Source organism: Microchirus variegatus (genome assembly GCF_963457635.1).
Source record: "Microchirus variegatus genome assembly, chromosome: 19".
Lineage (NCBI taxonomy): Eukaryota > Metazoa > Chordata > Actinopteri > Pleuronectiformes > Soleidae > Microchirus > Microchirus variegatus.
In genome coordinates, this window is record NC_139820.1 from 3,344,214 (window position 1) to 3,363,033 (window position 18,820).

The window sequence follows — 18,820 nt, forward strand, 5'->3', positions numbered from 1 at the left end:
TGACGGTAAAAACATTAAAACAATCAAACAAACTCGACGAAGAGTGGATTTACCTGACGAACGAGTTCGGACCTGCGCGAGGAAAAAAGGAAAAAAGGTGAGTTCAATTGAAATCTTTCCTCTTTTTCTCTGTGTGTGTGTTTTTTTGTTTTAATTTAGTGTTTAAAGCACAGTTTCTCCACTGGGAGTTTGATAGTTGTTGGTTTCACTGAGGTGAAGAGGAGTTTGTTGTTGTTGTTTTGTTGTTTTGTTTGGGCGCTTTTGATTGTTCTTCCTGGACGCACGCGCACGGTGTTTCAAACAGCTGGAAGGAACATCCTCAGCTCTGCTTACGTCATATCTGTATATATATATAAGTACTATAATTAACCAGTATTTAAATACATGATATGCACTGTTTTATTAGTCGTTTGAGCTGCTGCTGCTCACACTAACGCGCTCCTGTGGTGAGCACGTGAACGCAACACGCGATCGGACTACCTTTCATCTTCGAATCAACTTTGTTTTCAAAATGTTGATTTTTTTTTTTTTTACTGAAAAGTTCATTGCGATATTATTTTGATTAAGTGTATCACTTTTTTTTGTGTCCGATACAATCGCAAATATCGACCGGTCCGATATTAGTCCGATTTATGAACATACAACTACTGCTACAACTGACCGATACCGACTCCTGTCGCTAAAAACAGATTGGATGACTTTGTTCATCCCCTAAAGGGAAATGAAGTTGTCATAGCAGCGTGGAAACAAACACTCGTCGATTACAGGATTACATTTTAATTTACAATGAACAGAAGGTGCATCAAAATGGAAAGATTAATAATGTGTACAGTTGAAAATATCAGTCATTTAAAACCTGGGTCTATGTCCAATAATAAGTCTATGTAATAATATCAACCATAGTAGTAGTAGTAGTAGTAGTAATAGTTATTATAGTAATATAGTATATATATGAGATAGTAAGTTATTTATAGTATCGTATACAGAACACTATACTATATATATTTTGTTGATTTCCTTTGTTTATTTGGCTTATATATGCACATATATGTATATATATATGTATTTAGAGCATGTTTGCTGTTTGTTTTCTGATTTGCCTCATCACCATTGTCTGTTATCTCTCGTTTCACTTAAGATAAACGTAGAGGTTATAAAAGCTTCGTGGACGCATGAACGGTTTACTCCGTGTGTGTGTGTGTGTGTGTGTGATCCGCTACCACAGCTGTAAACCCGGGGGTCACCGCGAAGGTCGCGTCGTTCCCAGTCGCGTTGACACCGAGCGTGTCACTGCGTCCGCCACGGACCGTTCCATTTCTTTACACGTATATAACGTATCCAGAGGCTGATTGTGGGTTTTTTTCCGAGAGCCTGAATTTGTTTTTCGTATTTGTCTAAATCACCAAGACGGTGAACTTTCACAGTTATACGCACAATTGGCGTGTATATTTAATTTACCGTAATGTAGCGCAAAGTGTGACTCGGTATTTACGGACTGCGGAAAGTAGCAACATTTAGCTTCGAAGGTTTGTACGGGTCGCGCCAGAAATGTTGACTTTACTGTGGCTTTTCTGTGAATAAGAAACTGAAAGTAGTTTGTTAAAATAGTTGAAATGTGGCCAATTAGAACGAACCAGGAAGTGAATGCAGCGGAAAAAAACCTCCCCAGAGTTTTCAAACGAATAATAGTCATTAAAACGTCATTGTTTGCGTGGCTCGAAAAAACACTAGTAGAGTAGTTTGGAGTTTTGCGGCGGATGTAGCCTTCGTTTCCCAGAGGCTTTGCTGCCAATAAAGTTCTTAAATACTGTTTTGCGATATCTAGGACGTTCGGAAGCGCTAGGGGGCGATGGACTACGTCGGGTTCCGATTCCCGAATCTTCTTTTTTTTATAACATTTCAGGTTTTCGGGAAACATTTTTTCAACCTTTTCGGCCATCGAGTGCTTTGATTTCTCAAATAATATAATTAACGGCGCTAACGCGCATTTACGCGTGGCGCGTTTCCACGACGGTCGACGTGTTGTCTATTTGCTTCGGCACCGTAGTTCAGGCATCGCTTACCAGTTAGCTGCGTTAGCTACTTTTAGCGCCGTTATCGCGCATACGGTGGAACTGGAGCGGTCTGTCAACCGGGAGTCGCGCAAACACGACGTCGCGCGCGTCTTTTTCCGGGCCGTCGTCCTCGAAACGCGTCATGCATTAACGTTGATGCCGCTAACCGCCGTTAGCGTGCCCAGCACTGTGTGAGCAAGATAACTCGGAAAGTCGCAGTCGGATTTGGCTGAAATTTTCAGGAAATGACCGCAACGGGAGCCAAAACAAGCGATTACGTTTTGGCCGTGATCCGTAGACGCTATCACTATTTTTATCGCTATTTTGTGGCGGAGGTTTATATTCTAGTTTATATTTGTATTCGTATTGCGCGGCAACAACAGGGTCGGCGTTTCATCGTCTTCTACCTAGATGGACGTACGACCGCGTCAGTTTCCCCTAATCCAATCAGGAAAGACGTGTCTGCGCGATTAAGCCGCCGCGGGGGATCGTCGCGCGTCACGACACCCGGCTATGCATCCGTCCGTCACAGCTGGACGGAGACGCTTTACAAGACGAGGCCGATAATTGCAGTCGACGCTCCCTGAAGGACGTGAGCTTGAACTTTACCTGGAACCGGAGGCCACGGCTGTGCAATCAATCACCGACGCCCTGTGAAAGTGTTGGTTTCACTTCCTCTTGTGTGTGTGTGTGTGTGTAAATCTGTCTTATGCAAAACAATCGCAGGCCTTAGTCGATGTCCCGAAGAGAAAGAAGAAGCTGGAGGAGGAGAAAAAAAAAGACACGGGTGTGGCTCCTCCGGGTAATGACCGGGTTCGCGTTCAAACTGGTGTTTACTGATTCAGCCCAATTCATTCACACAAACACACACACACACATGCACGCACACACACACACACACACGTGATGCGTGAAAACACACAGTCATGCAAATTCAAGCCCCGGCGGTACGACAGTATACAGGACTCGCAGAGGAGCGACTCGTCGTGTGTGTTTTAGCTCGTTTTACGTCATATTTGAATGATTATCGTGTCACTTGGACTAAAGCCAGACTTGCAATACGCGTAAACAATGTGTAAGCGTCGCTGAAAGTGAAAGACGGTGAAAGAACACGGAGTATTTAGGCTGCTTTTTTATTCCAGTACTATGTTAAAATGTATACAGAGACTGTAAGAATATAGAGTATCTTATATTCCAGCACAACCTATAGACAATCTGATCATCATGATTTTTATGTCCATTTTCACCGACTTTATAAACAAACCTGAGCAAAAAGTACTCGCATATTTAAAAAAACAACAACAAAAAAACATATTGAATTTGTCACATTTCATTAAGGTTTGTTTGGCTCGTTTTTATGACCAAAATTAGAAGAAAAATTGTCTATTTTGTCTGTTTTTCTGCACAATTATCACTACTCCCCTTTCGCATTCCTCCAATAGACAAAGACTCTACCTTTCCAGGCAGTGTGCGTTTTCACGCCTCTTTGTCCACTGGAGGTATCGGGGGAGCCGACTCCCTGCGGATGCTGCAGGAAGGTGCAAGTTGCAGGCCAGGCATGCTAAGTACACAATGCACAAAAGAACCCGGGCAGGTATAGGGTGATGGGCAGTTGTAGCTCCGAGTCAGAGAAATTGAGGCTGTAGTTTTTGGTTTAGTCCTCTAAGCATGTACAGCAAAGCACCTGGAGTACTTCTGGACTGGTTTCTGGAAACGTACTTTTAATTACTTTAATAGTCAGTGCTGCACATTTGAGCCTGAAATTACTCATCCCCCCCCCCCACACACTGTGTATAAACCGTGTCTTTTTAATACTTACAATGACACATCCTCGTTTCTGCAGAATCATCAGAAGCGATGCACGCGCACACGTCGACTCGATTCCGGTCGGCTGCGGCTTTGATCTGTCGGCGCTGCAGTTTTAGCGCTCGATTGACAGGACGTGGTGTTTTGAGAACCACCTGGTCGTCTCGCGGACGTCATAGACGCGGTTAGAAGTTTTTTTTTGTTCTTTCCCACGTCGTTGCCGCACGTGTTTTGCGTTTCACATTGCTGAACTTAATGAGATCCTTGTTGTCCCACAGCGTTTTTTATTCTTTCCGTTGTTGTCGTTGATTCCGTCGTTTCGCTCTCTCTCCTCACATCCCCTTTGTGAGAGAGTGGGTCACTGAGGTTCCTTCCCTGTGTGTGTGTGTGTGTGTGTGTGTGTGTTTGGATTAAGATTGAGTTACATAGCTGGATTGTGTAATTGTGAGGTGTGTCTCTCTCTGCTGCAGGGAGACTCTCGGCGTCGTTTCCATTGTGGAGAGAGACGAGCTTGTCCACGGGGCAGTTTTGTGTCGCTGCGAGGGAAAAGCGTTGCGTTGTTGACTCAAAACTCAAAACGCGCGGCCCCTGCGAGTTTACTGTAAATAGACGACTGGAGCGCGTTGTGACTTGGAACAGCTGGCGTTGGAAGGTCCGCAGTAGAGCTGGAACTATTAATGAAGCTTTTTTTAAATGATTAAAACAAGATTTCTGATCGTCTTAGCTTCTTAAATGTGAATATTTTCTCCATTTCTTTGCTCCACATGACAAAGAAATCATTAAAAACTGAATGGTTTTGGTTTGTGGACAAAATGGATCATTTCCCGAATTTCAAAAATTCATTAAAATTATTCCTTATGAGGTTTGCGAATATTTTCAACAGATCCTTGTTCAGGGCGATGCCGACTATGATGATGGTAAATTTCAAATCATTCCGAGATACTTTTTGTTTTTGAGAAGAAAGTCAGCTCACTGTCAAAGTGCATCAGGGAAAATGGATCATTTCCCGAATTTCAAAAAGTCATAAAAATTATTCCTTAAGAGGTTTGCGAATATTTTCAACGGATCCTTGTTCAGTGCGATGCCGACTATTATGATGGCAAATTTCAAGTCATTCCGAGATACTTTTTGTTTTTGAGACTAAAGTCAGCTCACTGTCAAATGGATCATTTCCCGAATTTCAAAAATTCATCAAAATTATTCCTTAAGAGGTTTGCGAATATTTTCAACGGATCCTTGTTCAGGGCGATGCCGACTATCGCTCAAGCTCAAATCAGGACAATTGATGATCACAATAGTTGGTAGTTATTAAGTCAAGTTGGCCTTAGCTGCTCGTGTGAGTTCATTTTATGTGTATTTCTGTCTTTTATCATTTATTTGGGTCATATATAAAATCATATTTCGCTTCCCTTGAACATTGTTCTGTCTTTTCTCTCAGACTTCTCTCTTTTGGGGCCGTTAAAGAATGGAGAATACGTTTCCTGACGCGCCGAAAAGTTCCAATTTGACACTTTGTTGCTGTGCTTTGCGGAACGGCTGTGCCCGATACATTTATTTTATTACACTGTGTGTTTGTGTTGCATGCTTCATATCTGTGTGTGGGTGTGTGTGTGTACGTGTATCGTCTGAGTCTTTATTATTTGTGCACTTTCCCTTTCCATGCAAATCCATTAAAAGTAAACCTGTATTTCCAGTTTAGACATTTGCGTTCAGGCCATTTTGGAAAAACCAACCTGTAAATTAACACAGGTGGATATTATAATAAGATTATGTTAAAAAACCAAAAATCGACAGACAGAAAATGTGCTTATTTCAGTGAACCGACTTCCACTAAGTGGATGGAAGGTTTAAATTTCAAACAAAAACCACACTTGAACTAATAATTAGCGTCTCCACAGGTTGTCAACGCACCTCCGGCTGATGGAACGCTGACGTCCAAACCCACCAGCGATGGCGCCGTAGTCCTTTCCGTCCGCCTACCTCCGTCTTGCTCTGTCCTCGCCGGCCAACCCCCCCCCGCCCCCCCCAGCTCCTCCGTGATCGCCGCCAACGTCATCGCCATCGCCATGGATACGCTCACCGACGACACAGAGGGATGCTACTACAACCGCACGGTCAAGTTCTTCTACACGGAGAGCGGCAAGAACATCAGCGCCCACTGGCGCCCGCGTGACTATGTGATCGTGACCATGGGCATGACGGTCTGCTTCATCGTCATCTTTTCCAACCTCTTGGTCATCGGGGCCATTTTGAAAAACCGACGCTTCCACTTCCCCATCTACTACCTGCTGGGAAACCTGGCGTGCGCCGATCTTTTCTCAGGTACGGACCTTTTTTATTTTATTTTATATCCTTTTCAACATATTTAAACTGTTTAAACTAAACTGTTCTTGCCAGACTGAGCACTGGCAAGAACGCTGAGCTTCCCTTGTTTTTATGCCTTTGCACTGTAGCAGGAAGCATTTTTCAAAATGGCTGACTTCCTGTTGAGTTGAGGCCATGGTTCCGGTCAACTTTTATGTTCGTTTTGGTCTATAACATCTTCCCACCGAGTTTCAGGAAATTCGGTGGAATTCAATTTTGGCTCTGTTTTCACCTTAGGGGGCGCTATTGAGCCCTTGAGTAACACACTGGTCTGGGCAATATGCCAATATCGCATTTTCGCCAGATCTGACCACGGAAAAAAAAATAACAACATATGGACCGAGTTTGACGCGGCTAGCTCAAAAGTGCGAGGAGGAGTTTGTCTTGGTCTATTACATCTTCCCACCAAGTTTCGGGAAATTTGGTGGAGCTCAATTTTCACCTTAGGGGGCGCTTTAGAGCCCTTGAGCTACACACAGGTCTGGGCAATATGCCAAAATCGCATTTTCGCCAGATCTGAATAATACTAAATAATACATATGGACCGAGTTTGACGCGGCTAGCTTAAAAGTGCTAGGACGAGTTTGTTCAAATGCATAGCTATTTTTTTGTTTTTCCAAAATGGCTGACTTCTGGGTAGGCGGAGCTAATGGAAGTACATTAGAAACTTGTTTGGAATCGTGAGAGCAACAAGTGTACCCAGTTTGGTTAAAATTGGAGCAACCATGTGTGACTTGGACACGATAGGAAAAATTTCAAATTTAGCATTAAAATAGCATTAAAATTGAACATTGAACACAGCATATGTGTGTTGTAGACTGAATCTCAGTTTAATAGATTACTTATTCACAAACACTGCACTTGAGTCTTCACACAGTTTATTATTAAGTTTTACAAGCTGTGCACACAGAAGTGTTTATCAGCGTACAGTGGACTGAGATTAATCTATCTGAGGTATAAACGGCTCAGTGGTGGCGAGTCTTTCCTGTTCCGCGGCTGAAATGTGGGTTTAGAAAACAGTGCTGTGTGATGTTTTGTGTCACTCTATCGCGTGACCTCTTTTCTGGCGTCAACACTGACCTTGTCAGGACCAGTATAGTCCTCATTCTAGACCAGGGGTTCTCAAAGTTTTGATACCTGAGGGCCAATTTAGGAACCCAACATTGGACTGAGGGCCGCCAAAGGAAAAAAAAAAACGTAATAACTATGTTGTCCAAAATTTGACAATTTAAAAAAAAATAATAATAATTTGGTCCAAAATTTGCCAAAAACGTCATACTATACTATGTCGTCCCTAATTTGACAATTTCTGGGGGAAAAAGTTTTTGTTCCCAAATTTGACTAATTTTTTTCCAAAAAAAGCTTGGTCCAAAATTTGACAAAAATGACATACTATACTATGTCGTCCAAAATGTGCCAATTTTTTGGGAAAAAATTTCAACACAAATTGGACAAAAACGTCATACTATACTATGTCGTTCAAAATGTTAACATTTTTAAGGAAAAAGTTTTTTGTCCAAAATTTGACAAAAACGTCATACTATACTATGTCGTCCCTAAGTTGACAATTTTTGGGAAAAAAGTTTTTGGTCCCAAATTTGACAATTTTTTTTCAAAATAAAGCTTGGTCCAAAATTTGACAAAAATGACATACTATACTATGTCGTCCAAAATGTGGCAATTTTTTGGGAAAAAATTTCGACACCAAAATTGGACAAAAACGTCATACTATACTGTGTCACTATGTCATCCAAAATTTGATGACATAGTAAATATTGGTCTGTATCCAGTAATGTCCAATAAACATTTAACAAGCTTAGTAGCTCCTGGATTAAAACTATCAACTGTAATTCATTGCGGGGCCGCCAGAAATGTTTCTGCGGGCCGCCATTGGGCCCTCGGGCCGCACTTTGAGAACCAATGGTTTACACGTATTGGTCTTTATCCAGTAATGTCCAATACACATTTAACAAGCTTAGTAGCTCCTGGATTAAAACTATCAACTGTAATTCATTGCGGGGCCGCCAGAAATGTTTCTGCGGGCCGCCATTGGGCCCTCGGGCCGCACTTTGAGAACCAATGTTCTAGACCAAAAAACCTGGTCCTAATGAGGCAGAACTTCATTTCTGAGGGAGCCCTGACCTGTCGGAGAGCCTCAATCAAAACCCAAAAATACTAAGACCGTCTGGCGATGAGACTCGACAGTGAGTCCTGTCCACCGCGGCTTTAACGCGATGAAGTAGAGCCCTCGTCTTCGCGGAAGTATGTGCTCTCTGACCCCGTCTCGTGATGCGAAACAGACACTGAAGATTTCGTCGGGTTAAAAAAAACTATCTCCTCAAGGTCAACACGATGCGGAACGGTCTAGTTTCTAAACAAGCGGCAGCTGTCGTGCTTTACCTTTTATAACCGTCCCTCTCCTCCTCCCACAGGTATCTCTTACCTCCACTTGATGTTCCACACCGGCCCGTGGACCATTAAGCTGTCAAAGTACCAGTGGTTCGTGCGCCAGGGCCTGATCGACACCAGCCTGACGGCCTCCGTGCTCAACCTGCTGGCGGTGGCCGTGGAGCGCCACCAGACCATCTTCAACATGCAGCTCCACAGCAAGATGAGCACGCGGCGCGTGTTCGTCATCATCGTCTTCATCTGGCTGGTGGCGATCCTCATGGGCCTGGTGCCCACCATGGGCTGGCACTGCCTGTGCGACCTGCACAACTGCTCCACCATGGCGCCCATGTACAGCCGCAGCTACCTGGTGTTCTGGGCGCTGCTCAACCTGCTCACCTTCTCCATCATGGTGGCCGTCTACACGCGCATCTTCGTCTACGTGAGGCACAAGAGCAAGCAGATGTCGCGGCACACGTCGCAGATGAGGCTCAAGGACACAGTGTTGAGCCTGATGAAGACGGTGTCCATGATCCTGGGTGAGGAACGCGCGCACACACACACACACACACACACACACACACACACACACACACACACACACACACACACACACACACACGTGTATATATATGTATATGTATGTATGTATATGCGTATGTATGTGTATATGTATGTGTATACATACATATGTTTATATACATATATGTATGTGTATACATACGTATGTTTATATACATACATATGTATGTATATACGTGTGTGTATATGTATGTGTGTGTGTATATATATATATATGTATGTATGTATATACGTATATGTATATACGTATGTGTATATACGTATGTGTGTATATATGTATGTATGTATATACGTATGTGTATATGTATATATATATGTATGTATATACGTATGTGTATATATGTATGTATATACGTATGTGTATATATATATGTATGTATATACGTATGTGTATATATATATGTATGTATATACGTATGTGTATATATATATGTATGTATATACGTATGTGTATATATATATATATGTATATACGTATGTGTGTATATGTATGTATATACGTATGTGTATATGTATGTGTTTATGTATGTATATATATATATATGTATATACGTATGTGTGTATGTATATACGTATACGTATGTATATACGTATACGTATGTATATACGTATGTGTGTATATATGTACGTATATGTATGTATGTGTACATGTATGCATACATAAATACGTGTACGTATATATCTGATACATATATGTATATGTATGTATGTATGAATGTGTATATGTGTGTATATATACATATATGTATGTATGAATGTGTAAATGTGTGTATATATACATATATGTATGAATGTGTAAATGTGTGTATATATACATATATGTATGAATGTGTATGTGTGTATATATACATATATGTATGAATGTGTATATGTGTGTATATATACATATATATATATATATATATATATATATGTATGTATATATATATATATATATATATATATATATATATATATATATGTATGTATATATATGTGTATATATATATATATATATACACATATATATGTGTATATACTGTATATATACTCCAATCCAACTTTATTTATAAAGCACTTTGAAAACAACACATCGGAGATAAATACAACAAAGAAAACAGAAAAAAACAGAATACCTAGAGAGCTAGATCTGACAGTTAAACATCCAATAAAACAATAAAATACTGTAGAAAGTATTTAAAACACCACAAATAAACAAGTCGTGCAATAAAACTATTACACTACTACTGTAGAACATGAATCAACGTGGTGACGAGCAGCTCGTTTTCAAACTGGAAATATGACTTTAAAGTCATTAAGGTTGCTCAGCCGCGAGTGATTCTTCACGTGCTTCTCCTTCGGCTGTGCTAATTCGCACAGGGAGTGGAGCTTCTGCTGTGTTTTACATGGACATTTGCCACGCAAATCCCCTCTGATCCGCACTGCACTGAACACCAGGAATCTCGCAGGTGTATTTTGCAAGACAAATCCGTCCTCGCCGTATTACGTGTGCCGTGAGAAGCCGCGTGATGTCGTGTCACGAACCGTCGCCGGAAAAACCGGCTCGGTCAGGTGTCGTGGTTTAATCTCGTCGGTTAACGCTGGGGAGGCACCGTTTTGTGTCGGTAACCTTCTCTTATGAGCATCGTGATGACTTATTATGATTTTAATGGCTTATCGAATGAGCCCCTTTTTCCCCCTGAGACAACTTTCACTGTTCCATATCTGGCACTTATTAAACCGTTTCGGAACTTGCGGTACTACCGGTGAGTCTCGTCCGTGATCGGACGGTGGCTCTGCGGAAGTCTTAAAGCTCTATTTCTTTCCATTCCGGTATCCATCCATCCATCTTCTACCGCTTTATCGTCCACATGAGGGAACACATCGCCAGTCCTTAGTTTTGCGAACGCTCTAGGAGTTACGATAATGATTTTGAAGGTGTTTTGGCCCTTGGTTCGGTTGGTTTGCGTAGATGTGAACGTAATCCCGGTACTTTTTGGGTGTGCACCAAATCAACCGGTCCGAGACCTGCCTGAAGGGGGTGGTGTCGGACTGCTTTATCCGCTCTACTTTGGTACTTCCTCTGGTGTGAAAGCAACCGAACCAAATGGGACGAAACGGTATAGTTTAATGCATTATCGGTATCGGTATCGATGATATACCCCCGGGCGCGTCAGCTGAGCCGCGGAAGTTCCAGGGCGCTAACGTGCCCGGTGGAAATCCGGGGGTTTTATCCCGTATCTCATTGCCGTAACGCATTAAGCTAGACCGTTTCGTTCCATTTGGTTTGGTTGCTTTCACACCAGCAGGGCGGATAAAGCTGTTTGATTTGGTGCGCCCCAAAGGACCGAGATTACATTCGCACCTACGCAAACGGACCGAACCACAGCATGTGATGCTGTAGGTGTGAAATCACCCTTAGTCTGGTTCCGGTGCCGACGGTCTTCACGGTCTATTTTGGTTCGTTTAAAGCTCCGCGTATGTGAATGCAAAGTAGTTTACTACGTTTTTCTGACTAGTGCAGACCAAAGCAATCGAACAATAGGCGTGAAAGCGCCCTCAAACGACCCGCAACTGTGCCGATTAAGCTCCCCGTGAACAGGCTTATCTGCGACGATACGACTTTGCGATGCTACTTCAGTCGTTTTTGCGAGTTTTCAGGCCCTCTTGTTATCTGCACATTGACACATGGTACAATAACAGCTCTGAGCGATGACTTCACGGCCTCCTCTCTCTCGACTTGTCTGTACTCGTCTGAGTACTCCCTCCATTGCACTCCTCTTCTCTCCCACTCATTCTGTCGTCCTGCTGCCTTCGCTCTTAACTCTGTCCTCTGCCCTTTCCTTCACTCCCCGGCCTCCTTTGCTTTCTACGCTAACTTCTGATTAAATTCCTTTCCGTTTTTTTTTTTGTTTTGTTTGTTTCTCGAGAAAACCTCTCTCTTCCCGTCTATCGTCGCTCGGCAGCCACGATTCGGCACCTCTGGCATGCGAGGAGAACCCTGAGCGTGTCCTGACAGGGAAGCTGCTGCATAGTTCAGTCACTTTGACAGAAAACAGCTTCACACACACACACGCACACACACACTGTGGCAAACGTCTGTGTTTGTGAGGACCGAGCCGACCCCTCTGATCTAAATTTGTGGTCAAACGTGTAATTTTTGCGACCGTTTAAAACCAGCCGAGGAGCGTTTGTGGTGCTGTGTGGAAGTGTGCGTGCGGTGCTGTGTGGAAGTGTCCGCCCGGCGCTGCGTGGAAGTGTCCGCCCCGGCGCTGCGTGGAAGTGTCCGCCCCGGCGCTGCGTGGAAGTGTCCGCCCCGGCGCTGCGTGGAAGTGTCCGCCCCGGCGATGCGTGGAAGTGTCCGCCCCGGCGCTGCGTGGAAGTGTCCGCCCAGTGCTGCGTGGAAGTGTCCGGCCCCGGCGATGCGGGGAAGTGTCCGCCCCAGCGCTGTGTGGAAGTGTCCGCGCGGCGCTGCGTGGAAGTGTCCGCCCCGGCGCTGCGTGGAAGTGTCCGCCCCGGCGCTGCGTGGAAGTGTCCGCCCCGGCGCTGCGTGGAAGTGTCCGCCCCGGCGATGCGTGGAAGTGTCCGCCCCGGCGCTGCGTGGAAGTGTCCGCCCAGCGCTGCGTGGAAGTGTCCGGCCCCGGCGATGCGGGGAAGTGTCCGCCCCGGCGCTGTGTGGAAGTGTCCGCCCGGCGCTGCGTGGAAGTGTCCGCCCCGGCGTCCGCGTGGAAGTGTCCGCCCCGGCGTCCGCGTGGAAGTGTCCGCCCCGGCGTCCGCGTGGAAGTGTCCGCCCCGGCGCTGCGTGGAAGTGTCCGCCCCGGCGATGCGTGGAAGTGTCCGCCCCGCCGCTGCGTGGAAGTGTCCGCCTTGGCGCTGCGTGGAAGTGTCCGCCCCGGTGCTGCGTGGAAGTGTGCGCGCGCTAACCTCGCCGCAAGGCTGCACGAGCGTGTGTACGCAACGAATTCCTGTGCGGCCTTAACAGCGTTACAACTCTGAAACACGATCACACGGACGCAGCTCAGGATTAGACATAAATTGGAGTTAATAACGAACAGACGGGGAAAACGAGGCGAAAAAGAAGAATGTGTGTGTTTATTGTCCACAAAGGAATTTACAGTACATTCCTTTTCTTGGTCTCCCCCCTCCTCAACATTCTTTACAGCCCTGTTCATCCTCTTTCCTCTAAGTGACTCCTTCTTTTATCAGTTAAACTCCTTTCCCCCCCCCCCCCCCCCCCGTCGTTGTTGTTGTTGCAAAGTCTTTTAATGCCCGCCTGTATCCTTGATCCTCCACCTCCTTCTTCTTCTTCTCTCGCCGCCGCCCCCCGCAGGCTGTTTTGTGATCTGCTGGACGCCCGGCCTGGTCGTGCTGCTGCTGGACGGCCTGGGCTGCGAGAAGTGCAAGGTGCTGCGCTACGAGAAGTACTGCCTGGTGCTGGCCGAGTGCAACTCCTTCGTCAACCCCATCATCTACTGCTTCCGCGACAACGAGATGAGGAAGACCTTCAAGCAGATCCTGTGCTACGTGTGCAGGCGCGGCAAGCGCGGCGAGAGCAACTCCAGCGCCCACTTCACCACGCTGGAGCACGAGGTACTGTCTGACAGCAACACCGCCGGCGGCGGCGGCAGCAGCATCAGCGGCGGCAACAATCACAAACACAACAATCACTGAGGGACGTTGACTGTAGACACCGTGGTTATCTGATATCAGAACGCCGTGACCGCGTTTGACCCCGTTTTAAAATCTTAACAAAACTATCCAGGTGCAAAAATAAGAATTATACAAATACATAAACCATTTTGATGTTAACACTTTCATTGGTGTCAGTTTAGCTATATATATTTTTATATACAGTTCATATATATATTTATATGCATATATGTATCTATGTGTATATATATATATGTACATATGTATATACATAAGTATGTGTATATGTGTATGTATGTGTTTATGTATATATATGTATACGTATATGTGTATGTATGTGTGTGTATATATATAAGTATATATACATACATATGTATATATGTGTATAAATATATACGTGTGTGTGTGTGTATATATATATATATATGTATATATATGTATATATATGTATATGTATATATACGTATATATGTATATGTATATATACGTATATATGTGTGTATATGTATATATATATATACATACATACGTGTGTGTGTATATGTATATATACATACATACATATATGTATGTGTCTGTATATATATAGATATATACACACATACACATATATACACATATGTATGTATAATATCAAAGTCATTAACTATATATGTGTATATATATATATATTTACACACACATACATACATATGTATGTGTGTTTGTATAGATATATATACATACATATGTATGTATGTATTTGTATCTATAGATATATATACATACATATGTATGTATGTATGTATGTATGTATATACATATACACATACATACATATATTTATGCGTGTGTATATACATAGATATATACACATACATACACATGTATGTGTATATATATATAGATATATATACATATACATACACATATGTATATACGTATACATACACACATATATATATAGATATATACACATACATACACATATATGTATGTATAATATCAAAGTAATTCACTTTAAATGACTCATTTTATAACTTTTCTGTTACACACTTGTGTCCTTTGTGTGTCTTCAATATTCATATATTATACGTGCGCTGATCTGTTCATCCCTAAACGTTACAGTCTCAGTGAAAACCTTGGTGTTTTCTCACTCTTAACGATACGACTGATTTATTTTAGGCGTAACATTACTGTAGATGACTCGCTCACAGGGAAACTCGTCGCATCCGAGTTGTGAAGTTTCCGTATATTTCGCGCTCGTCGGCAAAATTTAAACAAAAAGCGCTTTTTCTGCTTCGTTTGTGCTCAAAACCTCAAAGTCAAACTTTAAAAAAAAAAAAGTCGGAAAATCTGAATCACCGATGACCGCAAACCCACAGAGGATTCAGTTTCTCTGTTTTTCTCGCTCTCCGTCACAGATAAGTGAGGAGGTCAAACCTCCCGTCACTGCAGGAAACCGCTTTGATTGCGACATCAAAGAATTACTTTGTTCTCATAAAATGTATCCGAAAACCTGGAAGTGATTGAAATGAGTCACTTTTAGAACAGAGACCTCGGTTCAACTCGAAAAACCACGAACCCGTTAGCAAAATAGTTGACGATTAATTAGCAGCAGCCCTTAAAGTGTTTTATGGAGCATTTTTTGAGGATGATTCCCGATCCTCGCACACACACGCACACACTCCGTGTCTTGTTTTGTTTGCTGCTCGTGTGTCGTCCGTGTTCATGTTGTACAGTTTTTTTTTTTTTTAAATCAGTCCAGATGTTCACTCGTGGTTAGTGCGGGTTAGTGCTCGCCACGCCACATTTCCTCTGGCATGCGTGTGTGTGTGTGTGTGTGTTCTCTCCCTCCACTCTCTACTTCCTGTACGTTGCTACGGCGTACAGGAAGTACAGTCGCGCGCGTCTGTGTGTGCACTGATTTCACAGAAATTGTTTTACGTTTTATTTTGAAAGGACGTTAATATTAAAAGAGGGATGAGTGGATGTGATCCTCGGTGTCGATATCAGTCCCAATACAATACCGATTTATCTTCATAAATGTAAACGCAAAAACCCGGAAATGATGATCTTGACAAAATGATTCAGTTTTAATGATTTCTTTGTTATCTGGAGCTAAAAAACAAAGCAAAATAGTCGCATTCAAGAAGCTAAAACGATCAGAAATCTTGTTTTAATCCGGAAAATAAAAGCTTCAAACTAACGTATACAAGTAGCGTACTAGCACTTTATTAGTACGCACATATTAACACTTAATTCATGTCGTAATAGAGGTAGAATACGGTGTTAATGATTACTAATAAAGGGCTAGTATGCGTATTAAAGTGTTACCAGCAGTTCAGTTCAAAGTACACTTAGCCTCGTTTTATGAACAAAACTGAATGAAAAAAAAAAACGGTCTATCTTGTGACTTACGCACAATTATTGCGATTTTTTTTTTTTTTTAAAGCCTGACTATGTGACCTGTAAACACACATTCCAGGATGTCCATATAAGGACTTGTGTATTATGTGTATAATTCCTTGGACTGATATTGGCGTCGGCAGATACTCGATGTCAGTTAGACAGTTTTGAGGGTTAGTATTTTTTCATGTCACTGTGGGTTTAGCTTATTTTTTTATTTTTTATTATTATTATTATTTTTGTACAAAACACTGTCGGAACGCGACGTGAATAAACGCATAAATGTGTTTGTGATGTGTGTGCTCACGTCTGTCCGCCGCCGCCGCCGCCTGCTCTCTGTCTGCTTCACAGTCTGGGATCCGTGTGTTTAGTTTACGAATTTAGTCATCGTGTATTTAAGTTAGCGCTGGGCACGCTAACGCGCTAACTGCGTCAACATTAACGCACGATGTGTTTTCGTGACGACTGACTGAAAATGTCGCGCGTGACGTCATGTTTTTACGCGCCGCGGTACCGGAGTCCAGGCACCGTTTACCAGTTAGCTCTGTTAGCGACATTAGCTCCTTTAGCGCCATTAGCTGTTGCACTGGAGCGTGGTGTTTATAAAAATGAAATAACCAGCGTACCGGTGTACTAGGTGTGTGTGCCTCATGTGATTAATCATGTGATTCTGACCGTGGGCGGGGCCACAGGAGGCTGCCTGCCGATTGGCTCGTTCCCCAACCTTCCCCCCCCCCCCCGTCGTCTACGTCTGACAAAAGAATTGTAAATAGTAAATATCTAACCCGGGCACGTTAACAGCGTTAAGGGCGTGGTGCCTTTTTTTTTTCGTGCCACGGCACCAGAGTCCAGGCACCATTTACCTAGCTAGCTCCGTTAGCACCTTTGGCGCCGTTGTGTCCGGCAAAACAATTCTAAATATCTTGTAAATGGTCATGTTTACATGCCATGGCACCGTTTACCTAGTTAGCTCTGTTAGCTGCGTTAGCTCCTTTGGCGCTAGAGCGTGGTGTTTATTAAATGATACAAATGCTACAAATAACTAGCGTACCTGTGTGCTGCGTATGTGTTTTTAAAGTTTAGCGTTACTTTGGAGACTCGGTTTTAACAACCGGGAGTCTTTACGCGTTAGCGTTGACTTGCCCAGCGCTAATTTAAACGTCACGCGCGTTAGCGACCTTTCTTTAAATGAAATATTTGATGGTTTTGCTAACATGAATGTCGGGATACGTGTCTTTGAATGCGGCGTTTTGGCTCTAAATGTGGGTGTGATCTTAGTCTCTGAGGTGCTACATGTGACTAACCCGTTTTTTCCCTCTCTTGTCTTTTTTTTCCCCCACTTCCTGTTTCCGCCGCGCCCTCTTTTCCAACCTTTGCCCCTCTTCTCCCACTCGCCTTCACCGGGGCCTCTGCTCTGTAGAACTGTAAGTCTCGTAGCGCCGCGCCCGCCGACAGGAGCAACGGGAAGCCTCTCATGTGCAACGGCTCGGAGGACGTGCCGTCCACCTCGGACAACGGGAGCTAAACATGGGTTACGCACACACATTTACACACACACACACACACACACACACACACACACACACACACACACACACACAGTCGGACGTGATTGATCGGCGGACTCCTACGCGTCTGTGTACGCACACGTAAAAACTGCAAAACGCCTGTTTCCCCTCAGCCGCCGGACTGTTGTGACAGAACCACAGACTGTTTATTCTTCGCTCTCTGCTGCAGCCCGTGGATCTTAAAGGGACGAAAAAACGATTCACCCTCGACGTCTTCTCGATACTTACTCAGAAGCGACGCTTCCCGTTTACGTTTGGAACGTAAACAGTCGTGGAAAGAAGCCGCGGAAACGAGTGGAACAAAATCGGCCAGATTATTAGGTACACCCAATTTCTAAGTCCTTAAACGTCACAAGCTATTTCCCTAAGGAGGGTTATTATGATTTGTTATATGAGTTGAATTAAATCTGATTATTAACAGCAATATCTGGGTCGTTAATTTAAATTCATCCTAATCCCAAAGGTTGTGGTTTCGCAGATTACGATCCAGTCTCCTTGTTAAGCTCTGCTCAGGCTCGTGATGATTTTTTTTTTTTTTTTTTTTTTTTATAGATCAGAGTGGCATAAATATTATTGTACATAATTGTTATTTTTTTTTTGCATTTATCATCAGAAAATCCAATTTTTTTGAGCTGAATGTTGATCTTAAATTTGAATTTGAAATTTGTTAGCTTAATGAATCCCCCCCAATTTTTCCTTTTAAAACCTTCTTTTTTATTATTATTTGAAGGTGTTTTGATTTCACTTGTTATCTGCTGTTGTAACAATCAGGTTTTGTGTGTTGTTATAAGCTCAATGTCTTATTTTTTATTTTATTTTATTTTATTTTATTTCTCTGGGGGGGGGGGCTGTAAACACTGTGTTTTTGTTTCATGTAAATAGGTGGAATGAAAAAGGCGACTTCGCTTTTACGAACCGGTTTGTGTGATGTCGAATCTTTTATTTATGCTCATACTGTGGTCACGTACGTCAACGTTAGTGCACTTAAAGCAATTTAAAAAACAGAAAATCAAGCTTCATGTAGACTGTAATATTATTATT

The 18,820-nt window shown here is 43.1% G+C and overlaps 1 protein-coding gene across 1 annotated transcript; it reads left to right on the top strand.

Annotated features, from left to right (window-relative positions):
* Window positions 1-5,926: 5,926 nt before the first annotated feature.
* On the top strand, window positions 5,927-17,736 carry lpar2b (lysophosphatidic acid receptor 2b; the record flags this gene model as incomplete). The annotated part of the gene is made up of 4 exons (XM_083905604.1): window positions 5,927-6,182; window positions 8,657-9,151; window positions 13,504-13,763; window positions 17,632-17,736. The coding sequence occupies 4 exons, from the start codon at window positions 5,927-5,929 to the stop codon at window positions 17,734-17,736; spliced, it is 1,116 nt and encodes a 371-aa protein (XP_083761730.1).
* Window positions 17,737-18,820: the final 1,084 nt, after the last annotated feature.